Genomic DNA, 25,997 nt, shown 5'->3' with positions numbered 1-25,997 from the left:
GTACTGTATTTTGTTGCACTGTGCTGTGTTGTACTATACTGTACTATACTGAACTGTATTATATCGTACTGTACTGTGTTGTACTATACCGTGTTGTACTGTACTGTATTGTACTGTCCCAGTATTGTCTTGCACCATATTGTACTGTGTATATTGTGCTATACTGCACTGTATTTTGTTGTACCGTATTGTACTATACTATACTGTGCTATACTGTACTGTATTTTGTTGCACTGTACTGTGTTGTACTGCACTGTATTTTGTTGTACCGTATTGTACTATACTATACTGTGCTATACTGTACTGTATTTTGTTGCACTGTACTGTGTTGTACTGCACTGTATTTTGTTGTACCGTATTGTACTATACTATACTGTGCTATACTGTACTGTATTTTGTTGCACTGTACTGTGTTGTACTGCACTGTATTTTGTTGTACTGTATTGTACTATACTATACTGTGTTATACTGTACTGTATTTTGTTGCACTGTGCTGTGTTGTACTGTATTGTACTATATTGCACCATACTGTAATGTACTGTGTTGTACTTCATTGTATGGTATTGTACTGTATTGTACTGCATTGTACTACACTGTATTGTGTTGTAATGTATTGTACTGCACTGTATTGTAATGTAGTGTTGTGTAATTACTGCTGACAGTTACCTGTTCGTGCAGGGATGGATATCTAATATGTCCGACGAGATCTGGGCCTTTTTATTGTGTGTTTTAAACTGTGGACCTAATTACAGAATGTGTGTGTTGTAGAGCTCCTGCAGGCACAGATTCAGGAGAAAGTGGAGCTGCTGCTATCACAGAAGGAGTTCCTCTCCTGACAGGTTTCACGGCAACGTCATAAATAGCATGCCCTAGATAGCAGGCGAGCCGGTGTTGGGTTACAAAGCTCAGCACAAAAACATGTGAGGTCTGGATTTACCAGAGAGAAAAGAAAGAAAGAAAGAAAGGGAGGGAGAGAGAGAGAGAGAGAGAGAGAGAGAGAGAGAGAGAGAGAAGGGGGGGGGAGGCCCTGACAGTTACAGCAGATTTACACAAGACCACAAGACCACCATGGGAAAATTAGCAAGATCATAATTTCTGCATGCTGACTGGAAGAGTTTTCACTCAAGTAAAAACATCAAGAACAACCTGGACCAGACAAACTCTATAAGCCAGCTAAATGTGTCCTGATGCACTGAAGGTAATGTTCAACCAGGCCGAAGGTAATAACGTGAACACCTAGCGGCACCTACTAACCGGGCCACAGGAGGAGCAGGGCTTAAAAGGTGAATAACGGAGCCTAGTGCCCTCACTGTTCACTGACAAGGTTTGTACTGTATATATGTTCTGCATATCTTAATGTAAATCGTCTCAACCGCCAGATCGGAATTCATGTGGCTTTTATGTCAATCCAACCCGACATTCGTCATAATCTTGTGCTGCTGAGACTCATGAACATCTGGGGTGATGTTTCTGTACAAAAATGAGAAGAGACTCATCCAAAACCCTCCGTGTTTGAAGAGATTTCTAAAGAAATGTCTGAACGCGGCCGCAGGAGAACGAGGCTGCAGCGTCAAAGAACAGTTAAAAGTCTGAAAGCAGTTTAAAGAATCCGAGGACACGAACCAAAGAAGTGACCGCGCCATTTTTACGGCCCAGCTGTCAGTCAGTGAAGCTTCATGATGGCTCCTGTGATACTGGTGAAGATGAAGCTGATCCTCCGGGAGCGACTGGCGTCATTGGCGGTCATGATTGTTTACCCCTGGATGAGCCGTGAAGCAGCGTGACGCTCTGTTCTTTTGCGCATGAGGGTCAGTTTAGGAGCTGATCTGTTCAGACTGATGATACAGATCACATTTAAAAGATAATATCAACAGCCAAACAAAAAACTCGGATTTGGTGAGAAAATCAGATTTGGGCCACTTTTACCTGCTGTGTGAACGTAGCCTTAGCTTCGATGTCACAGGTTGGGCGTGGTGGAGGCACCTGACTACACATGCGGTAGTGAGTTTTAAGGGGACAGTGCATGAACCCACAGAGTGGGGAAAGGATTAACATAATTAAAAAAAAAATTGAAATAACCGACATGGGCGAGATTACGTCGGTTAGAGGTTCTGAATGTCGTTTTCGATTATTTTTCGATTAATCACCAGGCCCTAACGGAGCCGTCAACAAATGAGCCAAAACAGAAACTAAAAGTTCAGCGATGAGTTCTCTTCCCACAGTAGTTTTACTCCAGACAAGAAAATAAAATTGCTGACCATCAACACAATGAATAATTGTTTTTCTTTGTCTCAGTTATGGTGTGGATATGTTCTGGACATTGTTATTCTGCAGCGAGCGACAGCCGGATTCCATAATGCCAGGCAGCAATGATTCACTTTTGGACTGATGCCATTAACTATGTTAAGACTCTGTAATCTCTGATACCCTGCTGTTGTTGAATACTTGTATATATATAAATGTTTTTTTAGCCCCTCCGGTCCATTTTTTGACACTTCATTGAAGGTCTGTTTTATCTTTTCGGTCAAAAATGCAGCCATGTTTCACATTTTTCGGTGGCTGAAATTTCGGTGCACCCCTCCCATGTTTAATGCAATCCTCCCTCAAATTCAAATGCTTATTCTGCAATTTTCCACATACTGTACACAGTAGGGTGTAAGGTGTCTGGATGGATCAGACGCTAGCAGAGTTGGCTGTTGGTTAAAAGCTTAATAAGGGGCAAACGAGACGAAATCCAGCAACAGGCAAGAGGTCCATAAACCAGAGCATACATGGTAAACAAACGGAAAGCTGAAACAGTACTTCACAACATGACTAAACTAAAGCCTGGGCTTTATACTGAACAGGAGTATAGAATTAGTGATCAGGAGAAGCTGAGCGTGGATAGGTGGATGGTAAAGAGTCTGGAGTCTGGTGACTTCCCAGAGGATTCTGGGAGTTGGAGTTCGCACCAGAGTGAGAAGCAGTGGTAACAGTGGAGCCAGGGAGAGGCGTGACATAAGGGTGGGAGATTTGATGAATGGAACAGATAGAAAACTCCCCATACACTGCCTCGTTAAAAATGCTATCAAAGGCTATGAATACAATGGTTTTATATTCAGCTTTTCACACACTCTGCTGCACTAAATGCATCTTTATGTAATGAATCATGTAGTTGGTCAGTGTTCTTTAAGTACTGATGATATCCACAATACTCAGAACAGGCAATTTATAAAATTACGCTTTGTTACAAAAAGCCAACAAACCAAACATGTAATCTTCTCCACAGAATTACCGAACTACAGAGAGCACCATAAAGCCTCGGACTGGGTAAAGGAAGCAAATGCAACGGTTGAGTCAGTCCAGCGATTGCAGGCAATTACTAGAGTAACAAAAACACACGCCTCCAGCATAACTTATGATTTATTCAATAGATGGGGAAATGGCAATCTCATCACGACCTATGATTTAGAGGGAGACAAATGATTTCACTCATAAGACTTCAAAGCACCCCTGCCCTAGGTTTTTGCATAATGCAGTGCATATTTCAGGAGGGAAGTCAGCTCTTACAGCAAATCGTCTGTGAAGACTTTCATTTTGTGCCTCAGTGGATGGTAAAATGAATTTTCCTCTTCACTGAGATTTGCCTCAGTTTAAATAAGACCAAGATATCAAGAACCCACAGTTAAGAGAAAAGCAGCTTATATTCATTCGTTCATCCATCCATCTATTTCTTTGATTCACAGATTCATTAATTTGCTTAAAATGTATTCACTTGCTCAGATTCATTAATTCAGTCCCAGATTCACTCAGTCATAGAGCTTCGTTCCTTTCCACAAGGTCCCTAAGCAGTGCTCTGATATTCCCCACATACTGATTACAAGAGTGAATCTTTTCAATCGGAATGCCCAGCATCACCACCAACAAAGACACATGCAATGACCAGTAACGTTTTTGCTTTAAATATTGTCCTGTAAAAGTATTTTAATTTTCTATTAATACTAGCCAGTTTCAAAATGCGCTGCACTACAGTCCCCAGCATGCACTGCGACATAATGCACGCTCTGACTCTCCCACCCCAACAACAATCTATGGGACAGCGGTTACACCTTAATTCTACACAATTCCACACAATTCCACACCAGTCATATCACCAAACGCATTTCAGCTGCAGCTGCAACCAATATAAACAATTAACGTCAGCTCAGCGGCTCAGGAATTGAGCCCAAGTCTTATTGAACTTGCAGCAAAGAAAGGACACCAGGTGTCTAGTTCAAGCAAATAAGTAGGCTTAAAAGACTGAGCTCCTGGGGACGTTTACATTTTGAATACTTCAAGTGCCCATGCAATATTTCAAGGTCTACTACAAGTGTCTGTATTTTACTGTTGAAGTTTTTGCATATTTTGAATAAATATTGGCCAGGTTGGGTTACAGCACAAAATTAATTATAAATAAAATAAAAACATTTTTTTTTCTCTGGCCCACAGATCTGATGAGACTTTTTAATATGGCAGCTTTACTGGTTGAGTTTAACACCCCTGATTTAAAGAATCTGAAAAGGCATCACCTAAATGCCCCCACAGGCAGCTCTGGTTAGGTCCTCTGAAAAAAACACTAAAGGCAAATCCAAATCAGGATACCGGCAACTTCTTGCACAACAGTTTAAAGCTCCCTTTTTCACTTCTGATTTATTTCACTATGATTTAGAGTCTCGCTCAAAATATCTGAATACCCTGTGCTGTCCATTTTGCAGGGAACTATTGGGGCAAACAAACTGCACCTTAATTCATTCATGCATTCATTAACTGTACTCACTCTGATGATTTCAGGCGTCTGCTGGATGAGTATAGTCGAACCCGTGTCTCTCCCTGTGGGCACTGGACTGGTCACTGAAACAGGCACAGGTGAAGGTGTAGCTGCAGGTGCTGCAGATGCATTAGCAGGCACAGGTGTGCTTTCCGCTGGAGGCTCAGGAAGAGGTTCTGGAGAAGTTTCCTGTTTAGCGGTGGCCAAAGTGTCCTGGAGCAGGCGCATGACTTCACGCTCCTTGGACTGAGTCCCTAATCCAGCACCACTCTCCACCAGCTCCTGAGCAAAGCTCTCGATGCTTTCCAGAATCCGCAGCAGCAAAGCACCATCATCCTCTTCACCTGCCTTGCCAGTCTCACGGTCCACTGGCTTGGGGTATGAGAGTCCAGGAAGATTCTGGGTCACTGCTGGACACTGAGTCCCTGAGCTAGCAATCTGGTGCTGGTTTTGGTAGGAGTTTGCCTGGTGAACAGATTCATTCATTCGCTTCAACTTGGGTGGTAGTGGAGGTTCCTTTTGCATGTTCTGGGAGAGGCACTCCAAGTCCATCAGTAGTTTGTCAATATCATCCTCCCCTTCCCTGCTGATCTGAGGTGCTGGTTTTGAGAGCGTTCTTGAATCCATGCTGTATGGCTGGTTAATAACTGGCTCAGATCTGGGTTTGTAAGCAGTTCCATTTCTACTGAAATCTGTGAGTTTATCTGTAACGCTTGTGCCTGTGTCTGAGAGGGCACTGGCTCTTTTCGAATGCTGCCTGGAATCTGAAATACCATAGCTGCCATGCTTCCCCTCATATCTCACTGTCTTGTCCAAAGTCCGACCCACATCTGCATCCTCTTCGATGTAGAGAGCCTCCATGGAGTCTTTGCAGATGCTGTCGGTGCTGCTGGACAACAGGGAATTGGTGGAAGAGAAGGGATCATGACGGCTGGTAGAGACAGAATGAAAAGTGGATGCACTGGAAACAGAAGGTAGGTTGCTGCCATTAACAGATGCATGGGATGATAGCGATGCAACAAGACCCTGGACAGGTTTTAGGTTCCCTGTGAGATCCCTGGAACCTTCGTGGGACTCTGGCTGAGAAGGTGAGGATACAGATTTAGACTGTGGTTTTGTCAATGGCGGGGAATGGACAACATCCTCATAGCGCGGTGGCTGTTCGTTGCCAAAAATTGGCGAGAACGGACTTTGCTGAAGTCCGTGGAGGCTGTTGAGCAGTTCAGACAAATCACTGTGTTCTTGCCTCCCAGTTTGACCCAGCTCCAGCTCCAGAGGTAGCCTCTTGAGGTAGCTGGAAAGTCGTGCCATCACATTCTTATAGATGGCTTCAGGGTTGCCGGAATCCTCGTTTCCATCTCCACCCATGGACTTCCTCTTGATGCACTGCTTTATGATGTCTGTGCACTTTTTCAAGTCCTCTGAGCACTTCAGCAGGATGTCCAGGCAGGCTTTTATGTCTTCCCCTGAGGTGCTGCTGTCCGCCTTGGTCTTCTCCAGTATTCGTGCGATAAGGTTCTCCTCGCTGAGGCTGTTGAGGTAAAGCGTGGCCGTACTGCTGTTCAGGTTTTGCTCTAGAGAGGCACTGCGGCTAAGCTTCTGCTCTTCTGCCACGGACTTCTGCAAAAGGCCAAAAGGAGGACAATTCTCATCGTTGCCTGCAAAGTGGCCATAGATAATGTCAAGGTCAGTGGACCTTCGGCTGAATGAATCGGGCCTAACCTTTCGGCCCTTTCTGAAGGTCACGTGGCTGGAGGAGTACTTGATCTTCTCAAAGGAAAACTCTTTGGTCTTCCCACTAGCTAAGTTGATAGCCTCACCTGTGATGTCCTTCAGGCTTGTCGAGCTTTGGATGGTCGATCCTTTCTTGATCCTAGGGATGGCCTGGTGATAATCCTCACAGAAATGACCAGAGCTGCCATTCTCCACAGTTTTAGAGGCAGACTCGTGGAGGCTCATAGGCCGGTCCGTATAAGGACGGGAAACAGGTACATCCAGAAGCTCAGCACAGGTGCTGCGATGAGCCACCATGCAGTTAAACCCATGTTTCAGTGCCCCGCAAGGTCCATTACAGTAATGCACCGTGTGCTGAACGCGCCGGTCGATCACCACACTGTTGTAACAGTTTATGCTGCTGACCACGATGCGATAGGTCGCTGCCATGTTCTCTTAGAAATGTATAGGTGTCTTCATATAACAGAAATTATGCCTCTTGATAACAGTAAAATCAGCTGATAAAAAACTGCAAACGTTAAAAAAAACTCTTTTCGGTCCCAAACCAAGGCAAACAGCTAGGAAAGGTTCTCTTGTGGAGACTTACAGTAACAAAGGGCTACTCCAAATGCTGATTCTGCTGATTTAAGGCCAAAGAAAAAAATAATGTCCGTGCCAGTCCTTTACCGGAGCCCCATGGTTAAGGAGGTAATTGTTAGCCATAGCGACGAGGCTATCCATTCCTCAGCACAGGACGCTGTGGCCTAATTATAGGCCAAAACACAGTGCTCCTGATCATCTTTCCTGTGGACAGTGGAGGCCTGTGGGCATGGAGAAGTCTCCTGGCCCCTTCCTCAAACCCGTAAACCACAAGCCGCCTGGTGATAGTTCTGCCTTGATGTGTTTCACAGATGTTTTTTCTTCTCTTTCTTTCCAGTGGGTCGCAGATGTTTTCGTGAACCCAACAAGAGCACCTGTGAGGAAAAAAAGAAACAGAAGACACTCGTTTAGCTTTTACACTTACAACTAATACAGTGGAAATTACCCCGTAAGGCCAAAGTCTAAAACTTGGCTTTTTATTTTTGACTGTAACTTCACTATCGTCCAATGATCTATGTCCATTCCTTTAGCACAAACTCAGCTTTCAGTTGTGCTGTTGTTTGAACAAAAACCTCTCAAAAAAGATGAAAATAAGTAATTATTAAGGGTAATGAGAAAAATCAAAAAGGTACACTTTATGCCACAATGCTCTTTGAGTGACAACAGCCAATCAAATGTAACCATCATGAATCGCTGCCACAAAGGCACTGTGGCATTATCATTTTGGGTGACGTCATAATTTTTCTTCTGATTCTACAACAAAGATAGACCAATCAATCAATCAAGCTTTATTTAATCTCGGACAACACTGAGGGTGACCCTCATTTACAGTGTTGCCCAGTAGATACAGAGCAAGGGATTGATAATGTGTAAGAACATATCAAATAATAAAAGTAAATTCAATAAATAAAAAAAGACTCAAATCAGGTAAGTATAAAAAAGCAAAACATTTAATAATAAAAATACATAAAAAATATAAAACAATAATTAAAACATAGCTAAAATGTAAAGGTTAATAAAATCAGATCAAAATAAAATTAGAGGAGAATAAGATCAAAAAGTAAACAAAATATTTATTAAAATGACTAAAATAATAATAAAATAATCATAATTAAAATAAGAATATGAATATGAATAATAATAAATAAATAATAAAATAATGAAAATAAGACAATAGTGGTAAAAGATCAGGTAAAACAGTGTGAGGCAGAGTGGAGGTGGTTAGAGAGAAAAAGTTTAAAATGACTGAGTGACCCAGTGAGCCGAGCTGTAGTGGTTCCTGTAGTGAGGGTCCAGCTCGCTGGTGCTGTTCCTAAGAGTAGATTTTCCCAGTTCCTTGACTCAGCCTTGACTCAGACTCGCACCTCAGAGACTCGACTCAGACTCAAACCTCAAAGACTCGAGACTTGACTCAGATTTACATCTCAAAAACTTAATACTTGACTTAGTCTCGCACCTCAGAGACTCGTGACTTGACTCGGACTCACGCCTCAGAGACTCGAGTCTCAACTCAGACTTGCATCTCAGAAACTCAAGATTCGAGTCAGACTCACACCGCAAAGACTCAAGAATCAGACTCACACTCCAGAGCCTCAAGCCTTGACTCGGACTTGCACCTCAGAGACTCAACTCATACTTACACCTCGGAGACTCAAGGCTAGACTCTGACTCGCACTTCAGAGACTCAAGCCTTGACTCGGACTCGCACCTCAGAGACTCGACTCAAGACTCAAACCTCAGAGACTCGAGACTTGACTCGGACTTACACCTCAGAAACTCAAGACTCAGCTCAGTCTCGCACCTCAGAGACTTGTGACTCGCCTCGGACTTGCGACTCAGAGACTCAAAACTCAACTGAAACTCACAATTTCAGAAACTCAAGATTCAACTCAGACTCACACCCCCGAGCCTCGAGACTCGACTTGGTCTCACACCTCGACTAAGACTCGACTAAGACTTGAATATCAGAGACTCAAGGCTTGACTCGGACTCACATCTCAAAGACTTGAAACTTGACTCAGACCTGACTTGGAGTCTCAACTGAGAGGCTCGAGATTCGATTAAGTACCGTCCCACTTTTGCTGAACACACCATATACATTAAATAGCTGCTGTCCGTCTGTATGTGCTGTGATTTGGCGCTCCAGAGTGTCTCTAGTTAACAGGGAGTTTGAAGCATGTTGAGCTCAAGCAGATAAAAGGATCCGAGCCCTTTATAGCGAGAGACATAAACCCCACTGAACTTCCTGTCTCAGTGTGTGGAAATCGCCTCCAACCATACATATGTAGCTCTTCTTCAGAGATCAAAAGAGCCAAAGATGAGGACATGGGCTCAGATAATTGGACGATGTGTTCCAGCTAGAACTAGACAGGGAATAAAAGAAAAATGAGGAAAAAAAGAAAGAAAGAAAAAAGAAAGAGAAGATAAAGATGATTCAGCCAGTTTCACTCTGGCTTTAGCAGGGAGTCACTGTAAGTCACCAACATGTTTGTTTAATCTCACAAAAATAAAAACCTGCAAATTTGGGCCATGTAAGATCATCATTAATGAAACAGTACTTCACCCCTTTAGCCTTTTTGTCCAGCCAAAAACAAGAAAAGCAATGACAGTAAGCAATAAATTAAAAATTAAAGAATAAATAAATAAATAAATAAATAAAAAGTGCTGAAAAGTACTGAGCTGTTATCAGTCAAAAATAAATGGGAACAATAAAAAAATTATGCTAGAAGATGCATAAAAATGCATTTAAGACTTAAGAGGGTTCAAGGTGCAGGTTAAGCTCAGTTATCACAGACGATAATAAAGAAATCTATCGTTTTATATGAATTATTTCTGAGCTCACTGAAACACGGTTTGGAAAGTGTGAAGTCTAAACTCAGTTCAAACCAATTTATGTCGGTAAGCAGAAGAAGAGACGTCCAAATATCTACAGACTCCTGCACTTCCTCTAAAAATGAAGGGTATTAATAGTGAGTTTGTCCCCTCTTGCTGCAGTAACAGCCTCTTCTTGGAAGGCTTTACACAAGATGTTGGAACACTGCTGCAAGGATTTGGTTGCATTCAGCCACAAGAACATTAGTGAGGTCAGGTTGAGTGACCAGTTCTGGATCATAAATGCCACTCCAGCTCATCAAAATATAATACACTTGCATAAGGAAAGAGAAAGTCAAAGTGAAAGTAAAGTTTCCAAAACTGGAGTTCAAAAACTGATTAAAAGCTCCAGAGAAAATGTGGCTCCTAACCACCACCTGAAAGAGCTGGTGGACCCCAAAACTGCCCCCATCAGATAAACAACACTTAAAGCTTTCATCTCTGAGAGAGAGGAGAAAATCAAGCTGATCAGATCTGAAAACATCCACAGGTGTTTCTGTCCATCCTTCCACTGTGAGAAGACGACTCAGCGCTGTGGGTCTGAAAGGATGTGTAGCTGATCAAGAAGAACCTCACTGAGAAAAGGAGACGGACACATCCAACAAAGAAGCTGAACTATGGACTGACCACCCCAGAGTCCAGACCTCAACACCACTGAATGTGTTTGATTACTTCAGAAAATCATCAACCAGCTTCTAAGACTGAACTTTGGAGGTGTGTCTGCAGATTCTTTGAGGAGCTGAAAGTGAGTCTCCAGAACAGAATGGAAGCTGGAATAAAGGGGAAGAGTGACTCACTGACTCACACAGCTGAGAGTAGAGTGAGCTGTTGGGGATTTTGTGTACTTACTGGTTGGTTTGACTGGATATTTATTATTAAATAAATGAAGGGGGTCTCTGACTTTTGCACAAACACATATACACAGTCCAGATGTGTCAAGGTGAACTTCGCTAATGTATGTACACACTGTTATGTAGAATCCCTGATAAATACATTGATTTTGGCTGATTTTATCACCAAGGTCAGTCTATTCATTTCACTAATAACTCCGCATTCAAGTTATTAAAACAATGAACAGATTCATTCATTATGTATGAAATGAATACATAATGAATGAATGCTAATTTCACAAATAACTGCAGCAGGAATGTAAATATTTATAGCCCGATGAGTATTTTTCCACTGTGAATCATCACACGGCACAAAGAAGACTAAAACCACAATATTTATAAGCGATGATTGAATGTCTGTCATTAAAACCTCATATATACATTTCTTTTGGTTATTTTGGTGTCACTTCACTGTAGAGTGCTGCTCATAAGGAAACATGACACCAACATATCGCTGCTGTCGGAACAAAACCTCATATCTTCAAAACAGTAACTTCACAGGAGAAGGAAAAAAAACATACTTTACTTTTAATATAAGATTTTTTCCCAAGTCATTTTGGGCTGTTTCTTTTGGTCATAAAGTGAAATTAATATTTGCCAAAATTGGTGACAAAAATTGCAAACTCCACAATTTCTGAGCTCTTCAGAAAAAAAAACAGGTCATTTGAGTGTGTGTGTCCATACCATAAGCACCACCCACTCCACACCCACTTTATTCTGATAGGCTGCAGACTACTAGATGTCCAGTTTTAATCACTGACATTGGTTCCAGTGAAATGCAGTAAATTAGATGCAAACTGTTTTAAGCATTCATTTATTTTTCCATTTTTCAATACTGTACAGAAATTATGCTCTCTCATTATTATGACTTTCTATCTCATAATTATGACTGTCTCATAATTACAGCTTATTTCATAGTAAAATTAGTATCTCACAAATATGACTTACTATCTCATAATTGTGACTTAGTGTCTCATAATTACAGGTTAATTCATAGCAAAGTATCTCACAAATATGACTCACTATCTCATAATTATGACTCAGTGTCTCATAATTACAGCTTATTTCATAGTAAAATTAGTATCTGACAAATATGACTTACTATCTCATAATTATGACTTAGTGTTTCATAAATCCAGCTTATTTCATAGTAGAGTTCGTAGCTCATAATTAAGACTTACTATCTCATAATTATGACTTAGCGTTTCATAATTACAGCTTATTTAATAGTAGAGTTCGTATCTCATAATTATGACTTACTATTTCATTATCAGGACTTACTATCTCATAATTATGACTTAGTGTTTCATAATTACAGCTTATTCCATAGTAGAGTTTGTATCTCACAAATATCACTTACTATCTCATAATAATGAGACAGTATCTTGTAATCATGACTCAGCATCTCATCATAATCAGTATCTCTTAATTCTGACAAGAGTCATGACAATGAGATAATATCTCATAATTATGGCTTCTATATCTTCTATAACTCACTGTCTCATAATTGTGACATTTCACAATTATGAGTTTGTATCTCATAATTGCAATATGACTTAATATCTCAACATAATGAGAATGTATCTCATAAGTACGACTTCCTATCAAATAATTATCACTTTCTATCTCATTATTGTGACATACTTTCTCATTACTATGTTTTACTAAACGGTTGAGTGGACAAACAAGGCTTTCACGTGACTCCACTGTCCCCAGAGCAGCATTATGTTCTTCTGGCCTTCACTGAGCACCTCTGAGAACCTCTATCTTCTCCAGTACATCGTCCACTCTGCCCTCCAGCTGAGAAAACTTTCTACAAGCTTTCTGCCGCTCTGCTTTATTAAAAATTGATTCAAGCATGTTGAAAACACAGCAGCTACGTGAAAATAATCCCAACCTGGAAAAGAAAAAGCATTTCAAGAAGCTGCTGAGGATTTCACCAGCCTACAACACAAATATTAATGCTCTCTCTCTCTCCCTCTCCCTCTCTCTCTCTCTCTCTCTCTCTCTAATGATAGCTAACACATGAGCCAGTAGTGCAAGATCACACTGGAAAGCAGCAACAGGAGCAAAAAGAACAGAGCACCTGCACTAAAGGCCAAATATTTGTGGACACATCTAAATGTTTCTAATACAGATTAGCATGATTTATTTCTAGTTAACAACAATATTAAACAAAAACCTGTTTAGATGTTGCTATATTGTTTGCAAAAAGCTGTAAATTTTCTCCAAGTCTCTTTTTTAAAAAGTCCCATCCAGTGTTGGAATGGTCAGTGAGGGTGCGTCAGTAAGCCTGCTGACCAGTGCAACTACAAGCTATATTAAATTAAATTACAGTATTAAGGGTCTTCAGACGACACCTTGTTTCATGCTTGTACTTTTTCACTATATTACATAAAGAGGCTCATTATACGACAATAAAGACCTCCACCTGATCTCCCATAACAGTATGGCCTTTTACATACATACAAAATAAATATCATTAGAAACGAATAACTGACTCTAAATGTAGGTATTGTGATATAAACCGAGTCTGTTCTACAGTTTCTCATTAGGCTGAATGAATAACTGACTCTAAATGTAGGTATTGTGATATAAACCGAGTCTGTTCTACAGTTTCTCATTAGGCTGAATGAATAACTGACTCTAAATGTAGGTATTGTGATATAAACTGAGTCTGTTCTACAGTTTCTCATTAGGCTGAATGAATAACTGACTCTAAATGTAGGTATTGTGATATAAACCGAGTCTGTTCTACAGTTTCTCATTAGGCTGAATGAATAACCGACTCTAAATGTAGGTATTGTGATATAAACTGAGTCTGTTCTACAGTTTCTCATTAGGCTGAATGAATAACCGACTCTAAATGTAGGTATTGTGATATAAACTGAGTCTGGTCTAGTCTGGGCTCAGGTGGTTCAGAGGTTTGAAAAAGGCTGCACTGAGCTTTATCATACTTTAAGAATGATGGAAAAAGTAAGCAGCGTTCTTCAGAGGGCTGTGGAACTCTCAGTTTTTCCCTCGCTTTAGGGGAAATGTATCTCTCAGCAGGTCATTATCATTTCCTTAGGTTCTGTCCTCTCAGCAAGACGAGAGGGAACAACATGCGGAAAAGCAATTTTAACCATTCAGTCATTAAATCACTTAATTTCACTCCTAATCACACAAAGTACTGTAAAGGTTTAACCCTTAGAAGGCGCAGTTCATGATAATAAACATGCTGTGATTTAATGCATAGTGATATCAGAATTATTCAACGATAACTGCTTAAATAAACGATCAGTATCAAACAGATATTCAGATGTGGCTGATACTTCAGGCTGGCGTGTGATGATGTGTTTATTGAACTCCAGTACAGCAGAATGTATAGGTGACGCTGAGTTCCTGAACTAAAACATCTGCATTTTATTCACTTTATTTGTAACTCTACAAAAATAAATGATATATTTCTCTGAAATGCAAATGCAGGTCAATTTAGTCCCAAAACATACAGCTGCCATTTATATTCAACAGAAGAAGCAGTGAAAATGTACTGGAGTGTAGTGGAATATATCATCATATCTCCAAGACGGTAACTTTACAGGAGAAGGAAAAAACATTCTTTACTTTTAATGTAAGTCAGTGGAACCAGAATTTCTTCCAAGTCATTTTGGGCCGTTTCTTTTGGTCCATTCATCATGAAATTTATAGACAACGTAAAGGGTAACAGGTTTTTTCAAATTATGTCAAAAACTGAAAAATGACAAAAATGGAGATACGAGATTTTCTTCTAATAACAGCCATATACACACACACACACACATATATATATATATATATAGATGCTACTGGAACTTTGGAACCAGGTTCTCTGCTCAGATAAGACAACAATATAACTTTTTGGCAGCAAACACTCAGAGTGGGTTTGGTGTAAAAGGAAGGATGGTTCTACAGAACAGAACCTCATCCCCACTGTTAATCATGGTGGAGGATCTGTGATGTTTGGGCTTGTTTTCCTCCAAAGGCCCTGAGAACCTTGTTAGGATACACACTGATCAGGCATAACATTCTGACCACCTCCTTGTTTCTACACTCATTGTCCATTTTATCAGCTCCACTTACTATATAGGTGCACTTTGTAGTTCTACAGTTACAGACTGTAGTCCATCTGTTTCTCTGATACTTTGTTAGCCCCCTTTTACCCTGTTCTTCAGTGGTCAGGACCCCCATGGACCCTCACAGAGCAGGTACTATTTGGGTGGTGGATCATTCTCAGCACTGCAGTAACACTGACGTGGTGGTGGTGTGTTAGTGTGTGTTGTGCTGGTGTGAGTGGATCAGACACAGCAGTGCTGCTGTAATTGTAGAACTACAAAGTGCACCTATATAGTAAGTGGAGCTGATAAAATGGACAATGAGTGTAGAAACAAGGAGGTGGTCAGAATGTTATGCCTGATCGGTGTGTGTACTGAATGTAAATGTTATCCATTTAACTTAATTAGCATATTGACCGGAGTAACTCTAAGACACTAAAAGCCTTAATCTACGATGCCCTGTGTGTGTTAGTGGGTACATTTTTATATGTTTGGATGTTGTTATTAGAAAGTCTGCGCTGCTAGAGAGATTCCTGAGCGGTGCTTTAAATATCAAAGCTGCAATTTCTTCTGTTATGATTAAATAAAGCAGCGTCAGGCTAACGGATCTGGACGCACCGCTCCAGTTGTTTACGTTTCAGAATAACACTGCAAACCCCCAACAATCCACCACTCACTCACTGACTCACTCGCTCGCTCACTCACTGGCGTCCTCAGAGACGACAGGGCTAAACCTGATCGCACCACAGCAGCGTGAACTGCAGCACAGCGATGGCTTTTTAATGGCGTTTTAACGAGCTGATCACACCTGATAGCCCTTTCAGCCTGTTAGGATCTGCTATTTCCAGGCCAGAGAGAGGCCACTGGTGGGAACGGTGGGGGGTTGGCTTCACTCTCCCTCTCTAAATTACACAACACTGTACAGAGAAGAGGGGAAACGCCCCTTAAAACAGCCTGAACAGCTGGGAACCACTTCAAGCAATAGTTCAACACAAACCTACAATTATATTACCCTGCTGTCTCAAAAGCAACCAATCAGCCAAGACACTCAGTGCTTCTTTAGTTTCAGCACAGAAGCTATGAGGCTAAAATAGCTAACGAGTAAGGGAAACATATCCAGTGAGAGTATGGAGGCTGGGTGAGTGGGCGTGGTTATTCAGTGAGAGTATGAAGGCTGGGTGAGTGGGCGTGGTTATTTAGTGAAAGTAAGGAGGCTGGGTGAGTGGGCGTGGTTATTCAGTGAGAGTATGGAGGCTGGGTGAGTGGGCGTGGTTATTTAGTGAAAGTAAGGAGGCTGGGTGAGTGGGCGTGGTTATTTAGTGAAAGTAAGGAGGCTGGGTGAGTGGGCGTGGTTATTCAGTGAGAGTATGGAGGCTGGGTGAGTGGGCGTGGTTATTCTGTGAAAGTATGGAGGCTGGGTGAGTGGGCGTGGTTATTCAGTGAGAGTATGAAGGCTGGGTGAGTGGGCGTGGTTATTTAGTGAAAGTAAGGAGGCTGGGTGAGTGGGCGTGGTTATTCAGTGAGAGTATGAAGGCTGGGTGAGTGGGCGTGGTTATTTAGTGAAAGTAAGGAGGCTGGGTGAGTGGGCGTGGTTATTTCAGTGAGAGTATGAGGCTGGGTGAGTGGGCGTGGTTATTTAGTGAAAGTAAGGAGGCTGGGTGAGTGGGTGTGGTTATTCAGTGAGAGTATGAAGGCTGAGTGAGTGGGCGTGGTTATTTAGTGAAAGTAAGGAGGCTGGGTGAGTGGGCGTGGTTATTCAGTGAGAGTATGAAGGCTGGGTGAGTGGGCGTGGTTATTCAGTGAAAGTAAGAAGGCTGGGTGAGTGGGTGTGGTTATTCAGTGAGAGTATGAAGGCTGGGTGAGTGGGCGTGGTTATTTCAGTGAAAGTAAGGAGGCTGGGTGAGTGGGCGTGGTTATTCAGTGAGAGTATGAAGGCTGGGTGAGTGGGCGTGGTTATTCAGTGAAAGTAAGAAGGCTGGGTGAGTGGGCGTGGTTATTCAGTGAAAGTAAGAAGGCTGGGTGAGTGGGCGTGGTTATTCAGTGAAAGTAAGAAGGCTGGGTGAGTGGGCGTGGTTATTCAGTGAGAGTATGAAGGCTGGGTGAGTGGGCGTGGTTATTCAGTGAAAGTATGAAGGCTGGGTGAGTGGGCGTGGTTATTCAGTGAGAGTATGGAGGCTGGGTGAGTGGGCGTGGTTATTCTGTGAAAGTATGGAGGCTGGATGAGTGGGTGTGGTTATTCAGTGAGAGTATGAAGGCTGGGTGAGTGGGCGTGGTTATTTAGTGAAAGTAAGGAGGCTGGGTGAGTGGGCGTGGTTATTCAGTGAGAGTATGAAGGCTCACTCCTTTATGCCAATCATTAACATCTGCTTTGCAGACCATTTTCTACACGAACGAGCCGTTCACTTCACTGTACCACCTTTTCTCAATCTATGAATCCCGTCGCACACCCCGCAGGTATTTATAGCCCAATCATCCTCGTGTAGTGCCATCTGCAGGAGCCTGAGGTTACTACCACCTTAAACACGCAAGGTGACTAATTTGTCTGGGGAGCTTTTGAAGGCTGTGTGAGTGGGTGTGGTTATTCAGTGAGAGTATGAAGGCTGGGTGAGTGGGCGTGGTTATTCAGCGAGAGTATGAAGGCTGGGTGAGTGGGTGTGGTTACTCAGTGAGAGTATGAAGGCTGTGTGAGTGGGTGTGGTTACTCAGTGAGAGTATGAAGGCTGGGTGAGTGGGTGTGGTTACTCAGTGAGAGTATGAAGGCTGTGTGAGTGGGTGTGGTTATTCAGTGAGAGTATGAAGGCTGGGTGAGTGGGTGTGGTTACTCAGTGAAAGTAAATGTGAACTGGAAAAGAAGATGTAGTTTTGTTTACTAAGTCTACTGCTTTCATTTCATACTTCAGCACACTGTTTGTAAATGGATATGAATGTCACTGAAAGATGACCTGTATTAATTCCACCTGACTGTTTCTGCCTCATATTTTCAGCTGAATGTTTTTGGTTTTAGAAAGAAAGTGTCATATGTTCAAAACAAGCACAAAAAAGAGGAGCACTCGCCCACAGCATGCGAGCATGTAGACAAGATGACCTGCACACAGCATAAAGGCCGACTGTGTTTCTGCCTCATTATCTCTCTCTCTGCTCACGGCCTACTGTCCTCTCTCTAATTACATTCAGACTCTATGGAGGCGTTCTCCTGCGCTGCCATCGCCATGGTGACTCTGAGCTCTGTGGAGGACAGACTAAACCTGACCTCAGTCAGGGCTCTAGACCACTGGACCCTTCAGAGTGTCTCTCACATGATCTGATCATCCCAGAGTCTGTTCTACAGTTTCTCATTAGGCTGAATGAATAACTGACTCTAAATGTAGGTATTGTGATATAAACTGAGTCTGTTCTACAGTTTCTCATTAGGCTGAATGAATAACCGACTCTAAATGTAGGTATTGTGATATAAACTGAGTCTGTTCTACAGTTTCTCATTAGGCTGAATGAATAACCGACTCTAAATGTAGGTATTGTGATATAAACTGAGTCTGTTCTACAGTTTCTCATTAGGCTGAATGAATAACCGACTCTAAATGTAGGTATTGTGATATAAACTGAGTCTGTTCTACAGTTTCTCATCCAACCTCACAACAGTAACTACGAAAGAACACGTTTGTGGGCTGATTCTAATAAACGTGCAAAGCTTAAACTTTCTTAAAATTAGCAAGAATCTTTGAGGAATCATTAAATTGAAAAATCCCCCCATTACACATTCTTCTCTCCTGTATAATGTGTAATGTGTCACTATTATTATGCAGGTTTTCCTGCAGAGTCCCACAGAGCAACACTCAGTGACCTAATTCTGTATTTCTATAATGTTATTTCTTTTTTCACCCAAAATTACTGGGAGCACCTCAAAATAGATGCTGAAAACAAGAATGTTTGAGATTGCTCTTTATCTTATTCATTAAAAAAAAGAAATTCGTATGAATCTGAATTAAATGTTAATTAGACCCAATTTTAGTAAAGAAGCATCAGTCAGTCAGTCAGAATAAAAGAGCCACAAGCTTATTCAGTCTCTTATACAGTCATCAGCACAAAGCAAACGTTCAGAACGGCCTACAGCGACAATAAGAAGCTCCTGATACAACAACAGTCAGAAATCATCCAGATCTCTCAGCAGAATCACCCAAAATGACAAACATGCTCACATATAGACTCTTAAAGTATAGACTAGATACAGTTTAAACTCCTATAAAGCAGGTCTTCATTGATTTCTTGATTAAAAGTTATTTTATATGTGGGAATGTTATACAAAACATGTAAAGAAAGAAAGAAAGATAGAAAGAATGAATGAACAAATGTACAAGTGATTAAAAAATGGATGAATAAACAAATGGAGGAACTGATCAGTGAATGAATGATCAATGGTTGAACGAATGGATGAACGAAAGAGCAAACAATGAATCCCAACTAATACATCTGACTCATCTCATATTTACCAAACAATCTCTCAAAAGTTCAAAAAAAGGCCCCAAAACTCAATTACTGAGATGAAAAACTGAGGAGATACAGAAACAGACATGGTGAGAAACTGAGAGACAGAGAGAAACTGAAAGATGTGGCGAGAGAAAGAGAGAAATAGAGAGACAGGAACAGAGAGGTATGGCGACACAGTGAGAAATGGAGACAGCGAGAAACCGGGACACAGTGAGAAATAGAGAGACACAGTAAGAAACAGACAATGAGAAACTGAGAAACACAGTGAGAAACTGAGACAGTGAGAAACTGAGAGACACAGTGAGAAACTGAGACAGTGAGAAACTGAGACACACAATGAGAAACTGAGACAGTGAGAAACAGAGAGACACAGTGAGAAACTGAGACAGTGAGAAACTGAGACACAATGAGAAACTGAGACGGTGAGAAACAGAGAGACACAGTGAGAAACTGAGACAGTGAGAAACTGAGACAGTGAGAAACAGAGAGACACAATGAGAAACTGAGACAGTGAGAAACAGAGAGACACAATGAGAAACTGAGACACGGTGTGAAAGAGAGAGAAACACACTCTGACTCTGGGATCTGGCCACACACACTCTGAGAGCTCCTCGCTCTGGTGGGTGTCCAACATCAACCTGGAGGACCTCCAAACATCCTCCGAAGCTGAGCTACAGAAGTTCACTGTACCGAGTGGAGACGCTGTGTGGAGAGTGCAGACTGTGAATGTTCACTCTGCACCACATTAGAGTTTGTAAGTAGAGGAGGACGAATTTTATTATGATCTGAATATGATGAAAGGTTAGTGTTGTGTGTTCAGTCTTGTTTTGCACAAAGAAAAACAAATCCTTTTCATTTTGATCATGTTTGTGTTCATTTTGGACATCAAAACGAAAGTAAAGAGCCAGACGCGCAGACCCAAACCTGTCCATACAGAAAGTACAACACGGTTTAAAAGTGTGGAATTTAAGAAAGTTCTAAAAAATGTAATATCCAAAATGTCTCATATTTTCAAAGAGATCAAATCTCAAATGTGCAAACAGATCATTGCAATATCATATAATAATTGATATATTGAAAAATCTTGAAACACCTGCTAGTGTGAAGCTTCTAAAATTAAACCCCACATTCTTATTTTATAAAGAATAACTTAAATGTTTTTAACAGGTGATTCCAAACTGTAAATGGTAAATAGAATACAAAATGTAATTAATTACTATGTAAGTACTATGTAACAACTATGTAATTATACAATAATAATCAAAAATATGGCCTAAATAGCCAAAGGTTAAGCAGGATTAAGAGAATATTGAAGGTACCACCCGCTCATTCCTCACTAAGTTAAATATCCACAGCGCGGATGAACAGTCGCACTGAATTGATCAGTGCATGAACGATGAATGGATGAATGAAGTAAAGGAGCAAACAGTGAATCCTCTACACTTTATATATCTCATATTTACCAAAACAATCCCTCAAAAGCTCAAAAAGCCCCAAAACTTAATTACTGAGATTTAAAAAAACTGAGGAGACATAAAAACAGACAGACTGAGAAAAAGAGAGACACAGTAAGAAACAGGAGGATATGGTGAGAAACAGAGAGAAACAGTGAGAACCTGAGAGTCACAGTGAGAAAGAGTCACAGCGAGAAGCAAAGAGACACGGTGAGAAACAGAGGCACAGTGAGAGACTTGTCCATACAACACTGTTTAAAAGTTTGGAATTTCAAGAAAGAAAGTACTAAAAATTTAACATCCAGAATGTCTCATATTTTAAAAGTGATTGAATCTCAAATATCCACATTTAAAAACATTTAAACCCACATTGTTGTAATAGAAAGAATAACCAAAATGTTTATAACAGGTGATTCCAAACTGTGAATGGTAAATAAAAAACACAATGTCATTAATTACTATGTAAGGACTACATAACAACTATGTAATTATACAATAATAGTCAAAAATAGTCTAAATGTCTGAAGGTTAAAAAGAGAATATTGAAGTTAACGCCCGCTCGTTCCTCAGAAAGTTAAATATCCACAGATGGGATGGCCGGTCATACTGAGTCATGAGGACAGTTTAGAATAAACAGGCCAGCGCCCAGTGGTCAGTAACGTGACCCAAGCTGTAAAGCAGCACAGCCTTGTCACTGCGGTGACAAAGGCGTCAGGGTGATGGACAGCCACAGCAGATCGGCCGACTGACCACACCGCCTGCCAGGAAACTCTTTTGGACCCTCAGGGAGACCCCAAAGGAAGTGGAGTTTAAAGAAGGTGTAATGCTGCTTCTCAAGTTTTACCACAGCTCACGAAGGCACAAAAAGCCAGAAACACAGAGGATCAGACAGTCACTACGTTACTGTCAGGGCACTCATGCAGCCAGTTTGCCAGTCTGAGCTGATTTATTCAGGGATGGAATCAGAATCAGCCGAGACTCAAAACACGGAATCAGTGATCAGACAATTTATTAGATTTTGTCAGATCTGCTGCCGTTTTGTGAAAGTTGACAAGTCTAAATGCCACTTTGGCCCATTAAAGATAAAATAAGCATGTCTGATATATAATATAATCTTACGACGTGCTAGTGTGGGTCATATGTTTATTTATTCTACACAGTGTGAGCTTCAGATTAAATAAGACAAATTAAAATCAACCAAAGAAATCAGTCATCGGCCAATTTGGCTGTAAAGAAATTAGAAACAGAATCGGCCATAAAAACTGATCAGAGCATCCCAAGTTTTATCTTCTAACTGTTCTCTCCATCCTAACACTGTACGCTGTAAAACCTTTTCCTGGGTTGTAACTTTAAACGTAACCTGGACGCTGCAAAATTTTGAATTGACTTTAAAACCCAGATTGTTGTTCTGTTATTTTACTATTAGTAGTTTAATGAGCTAAAAATGCAAACACAGCCAGGTTACCTTTTCAGTTAAAACTTTGTATTGTTTTTTTTCACAGTGACCAGCAGTTACAGATGTAATTACATGGGGGATCTGCTAGCCGTTTTCGCTAATGTTGCTAGCCTGGGCAATCCTGCTGTTTGTCTAATCTTTCCCCCAACGTAATAATGCAGTGCACTTAATGCAGCCAACAGTTACAAACATAGTTAGGTTTTTGCTTTCAGGTGATTTGTGATCAGAAATATGGTCAAAGAATGTTGTAAACGTTTGGGAAACTTTCCTCCACTGACGAATAATGTATACAATAGCTACTGTAATCAATCATTATAGACATAATTATAGACAAAATTGGTGACTGAAAGAGAAAATAATAATAAATTGTTTTTTTATGCAGCACTTTTTAAAATTTAACTGCTGTACAAAGACATAATAAACACTGCAGTCTAAACGAACAGCACAAATACAAACAGGAGAAAATGAACCACAATACCTCGTCATATTTTAGCCTAAACAAATATGTATTTAATGCAGATTTATAAACACCAGTCACGCTCAAACTCCTGATATTCCCCGGAATTCTGTTCAGGGATTTAGAGGCTCTGTAAGAAAACGATCTCCCACCAGCTGAGCTGAGATGTAGAAGTTTGCAGTGAGCAGCTTCAGCTGAGTGAAGAGGTCTGGACAGCTATCAGTGAGATCTGCTGGATCTCAGACATCAAGAGCTTTAAATGTCATAAACAAGGAAGGCAGTGTGAACTAAATAAGACTGAAACATACACTCTTCACGTTACAGCAGCAAGAACTATTCCTCAGCATCCTGTAGGGCAACCATGTGTTCTCAATAAGCAAACTGGGGTTAGGAAGATAAGAACACCATCTAACACCAAAACATCGCTAACAAATCAGAAACATGGACATCAAAACTGTTCTCCAAGTTCTCACTTACAGTTACGACTCGAAGGGATGTTCCTGTGCCAGTTTAGGTAAGTCTTATGGTGTTTCCAGCATTGGTTCTTCCAGCTAGTAGAAGTTCCCCTGACCATCCACGTCCCGTATGTGTCCAAACCCTGACTCACCCGGGAAACCACAGGAGCTTCACCTGTGAGATTCCATCAACAGCTCAGGAGAAATGACTCCACAGCCAGCTGCAGGACAACTCATCTAAACATCTCAGCGTTCTCCACTCCTGCTGGTAAAGCAGCTCATGCTAACCCTTTTAGCAAGCAGCTCAGATCCTACAGAGAGAAACCTCAAAGAGTCTAGAACTTTACTGTCATCCTACTCAGTATGCATTTAGGAACAAAATACCAGTCCTCCAGGACCTCAGGACAGAACCTGAGTCCAGAACATTTGACCAAAACAGCACAGAATTAAAGCAAGACTTATACACGTAATCTAAACATTGCAATAAGACAATTCAGCTACAGCAGTTTAGCTCCACCATTCAGCTACAGCAGTTTAGCTCCACCATTCAGTCTACAGCAGTTTAGCTCCACCATTCAGCTACAGCAGTTTAGCTCCACCATTCAGCTACAGCAGTTTAGCTCCACCATTCAGTCTACAGCAGTTTAGCTCCACCATTCAGTCTACAGCAGTTTAGCTCCACCATTCAGCTACAGCAGTTTAGCCCCACCATTCAGCTACAGCAGATTAGCTCCACCATTCAGTCTACAGCAGTTTAGCTCCACCATTCAGTCTACAGCAGTTTAGCTCCACCATTCAGTCTACAGCAGTTTAGCCCCACCATTCAGCTACAGCAGTTTAGCCCCACCATTCAGTCTACAGCAGTTTAGCCCCACCATTCAGCTACAGCAGTTTAGCTCCACCATTCAGTCTACAGCAGTTTAGCTCCACCATTCAGTCTACAGCAGTTTAGCCCCGCCCATTCAGCCTACAGCAGTTTAGCCCCACCATTCAGCTACAGCAGTTTAGCCACGCCCATTCAGCCTACAGCAGTTTAGCCCCACCATTCAGTCTACAGCAGTTTAGCCCCGCCCATTCAGCCTACAGCAGTTTAGCCCCACCATTCAGTCTACAGCAGTTTAGCCCCGCCCATTCAGCCTACAGCAGTTTAGCCCCACCATTCAGCCTACAGCAGTTTAGCCCCACCATTCAGCCTACAGCAGTTTAGCCCCACCATTCAGCCTACAGCAGTTTAGCCACGCCCATTCATGCTGGAGTATTTCAGCTTGGACTGCTTTTTATATGTGGCAAAATACAGGACAGCCAATTTATTCTTAACAATAATCACAGTAAATCACACGTCCACAAAGTGCATAGGTAGTTAACAGTAGGATATGGCTGTGAAGTAACACACCTGTTATTATATGTTATTATATTACAGTGTGGACGTCCTGAAGACTTTGTGTCGCAATACTACATTTGAAAGCTTTCTTGCTGTTGTAAGTTGTAAGTTCTGACAGAAATTAAGCTCTGCTTCAGTTCATTTCTACCAAAATGATTCACAATATGAGAGCTGTCTGATTTAGTAATAAATTCTGACCCGTATAATGCGGCTGGACTCTAAAACCGAAACTGTGGTTCCACAGAGCGGCCTTCAAACAGGACGACGGCAAATGACTGGTTGTGCAGCCAGACAGCAATTACCAACTCAAACAGGCCAGCGTTACAGTAAAGCTACAGTGATTTACTCTCTAAACTATATTTTCCAGCAGACGTTCACTGTGCAATTATCAGCTGATTGCAGTGTGTGTTTCCCCTGAATCCAGCACAGCCTCAGCGAGCGCTTCCTTCACTAAAGCGCTCGGCTACAGTTTCCTAATCAGGGGAAACTCTGAGAAAGAGTAAGCTCCAACCCCCCAGACCCCCCTCCACCCCCACAACACATAAACCTACAGGTGCAGAGTTACATCAGCCTCTCACATGAAACCGTAAGTTGATCATAGTTCTTAAACATTTCCACTCTGAGGGTCTGTATGGGGGTCCAAACTTCAGTTTGTCACTTTCATAACTACAAAACTTACACAATGATTTAAAAGTAAATAATCAATCATTCATAGCAGTTACTGGGTAATTCAAAGTAGATACTGAATAAAACCACAATTGACCGTGACCTTCAACCCCTCAGATGGCACTGGGTTCGGGAATGTTTTGAGAATCTGTTGTCAATAAACACCGCATGTCGCTGCATCCACAAATGCAGGTTAACACTGTACTCTGCACAGAAGTATATCAACATATATTAACAAGTCATATATCAACAACATCCAGAAACGCCGCCGACTTCTCTGGGTCCAAGTTCATCTGAAACAGACTGATGCTCAGTGGATATGTGTATTGTGGTCTGACGAGTCCACGTTTCAGATTGTTTATGGAAACAATGGATGTTGTGTTCTCCAGAAAAAGAAGACAAGGACCATCCAGATTGTTACCAGCGTAAACGTCTAAATCCAGTGTCTGTGGTGAGAGGGGGGTATTAATGTGTAACCTGCACATCTGTGAAAGCTCCATTAACACCCAACACATTTTGGAGAAACATATTCTGCCTTTTAGACGCCGTCTTTTTCAGGGACGCCCATGATTATTTCAACATGATACACCAAGAATCATCCTGTACGCACTAGAGCAGCACGGCTGTGCAATCAGAGAGTTCAGGCATCAAAGTACAACAAAGAAGGCCCTGTATGGTTGCACAGCTGAGGATTCGTATAACTGAAGAAT

The 25,997-nt window shown here is 41.5% G+C and overlaps 1 protein-coding gene across 1 annotated transcript in view; it reads right to left on the bottom strand.

Moving 5' to 3' along the window:
* Positions 1 to 25,997, bottom strand: part of ppp2r3a (protein phosphatase 2, regulatory subunit B'', alpha) — a 158,296-nt gene that overhangs the window by 53,949 nt on the left and 78,350 nt on the right. The window contains exon 3 of the mRNA XM_036565447.1: positions 4,796 to 7,473. Coding sequence (XP_036421340.1) covers positions 4,796 to 6,949 — 2,154 coding nt within the window. The 5' untranslated portion in view covers positions 6,950 to 7,473. The remainder of the gene's footprint in view (positions 1 to 4,795; positions 7,474 to 25,997) is intronic.

Source organism: Colossoma macropomum, unplaced genomic scaffold, assembly GCF_904425465.1.
Source record: "Colossoma macropomum unplaced genomic scaffold, Colossoma_macropomum, whole genome shotgun sequence".
NCBI classification, from domain to species: Eukaryota; Metazoa; Chordata; class Actinopteri; order Characiformes; family Serrasalmidae; genus Colossoma; species Colossoma macropomum.
Note: the sequence above shows the minus strand (reverse complement) of the source record. Positions and strands in the feature narration are given on the sequence as shown.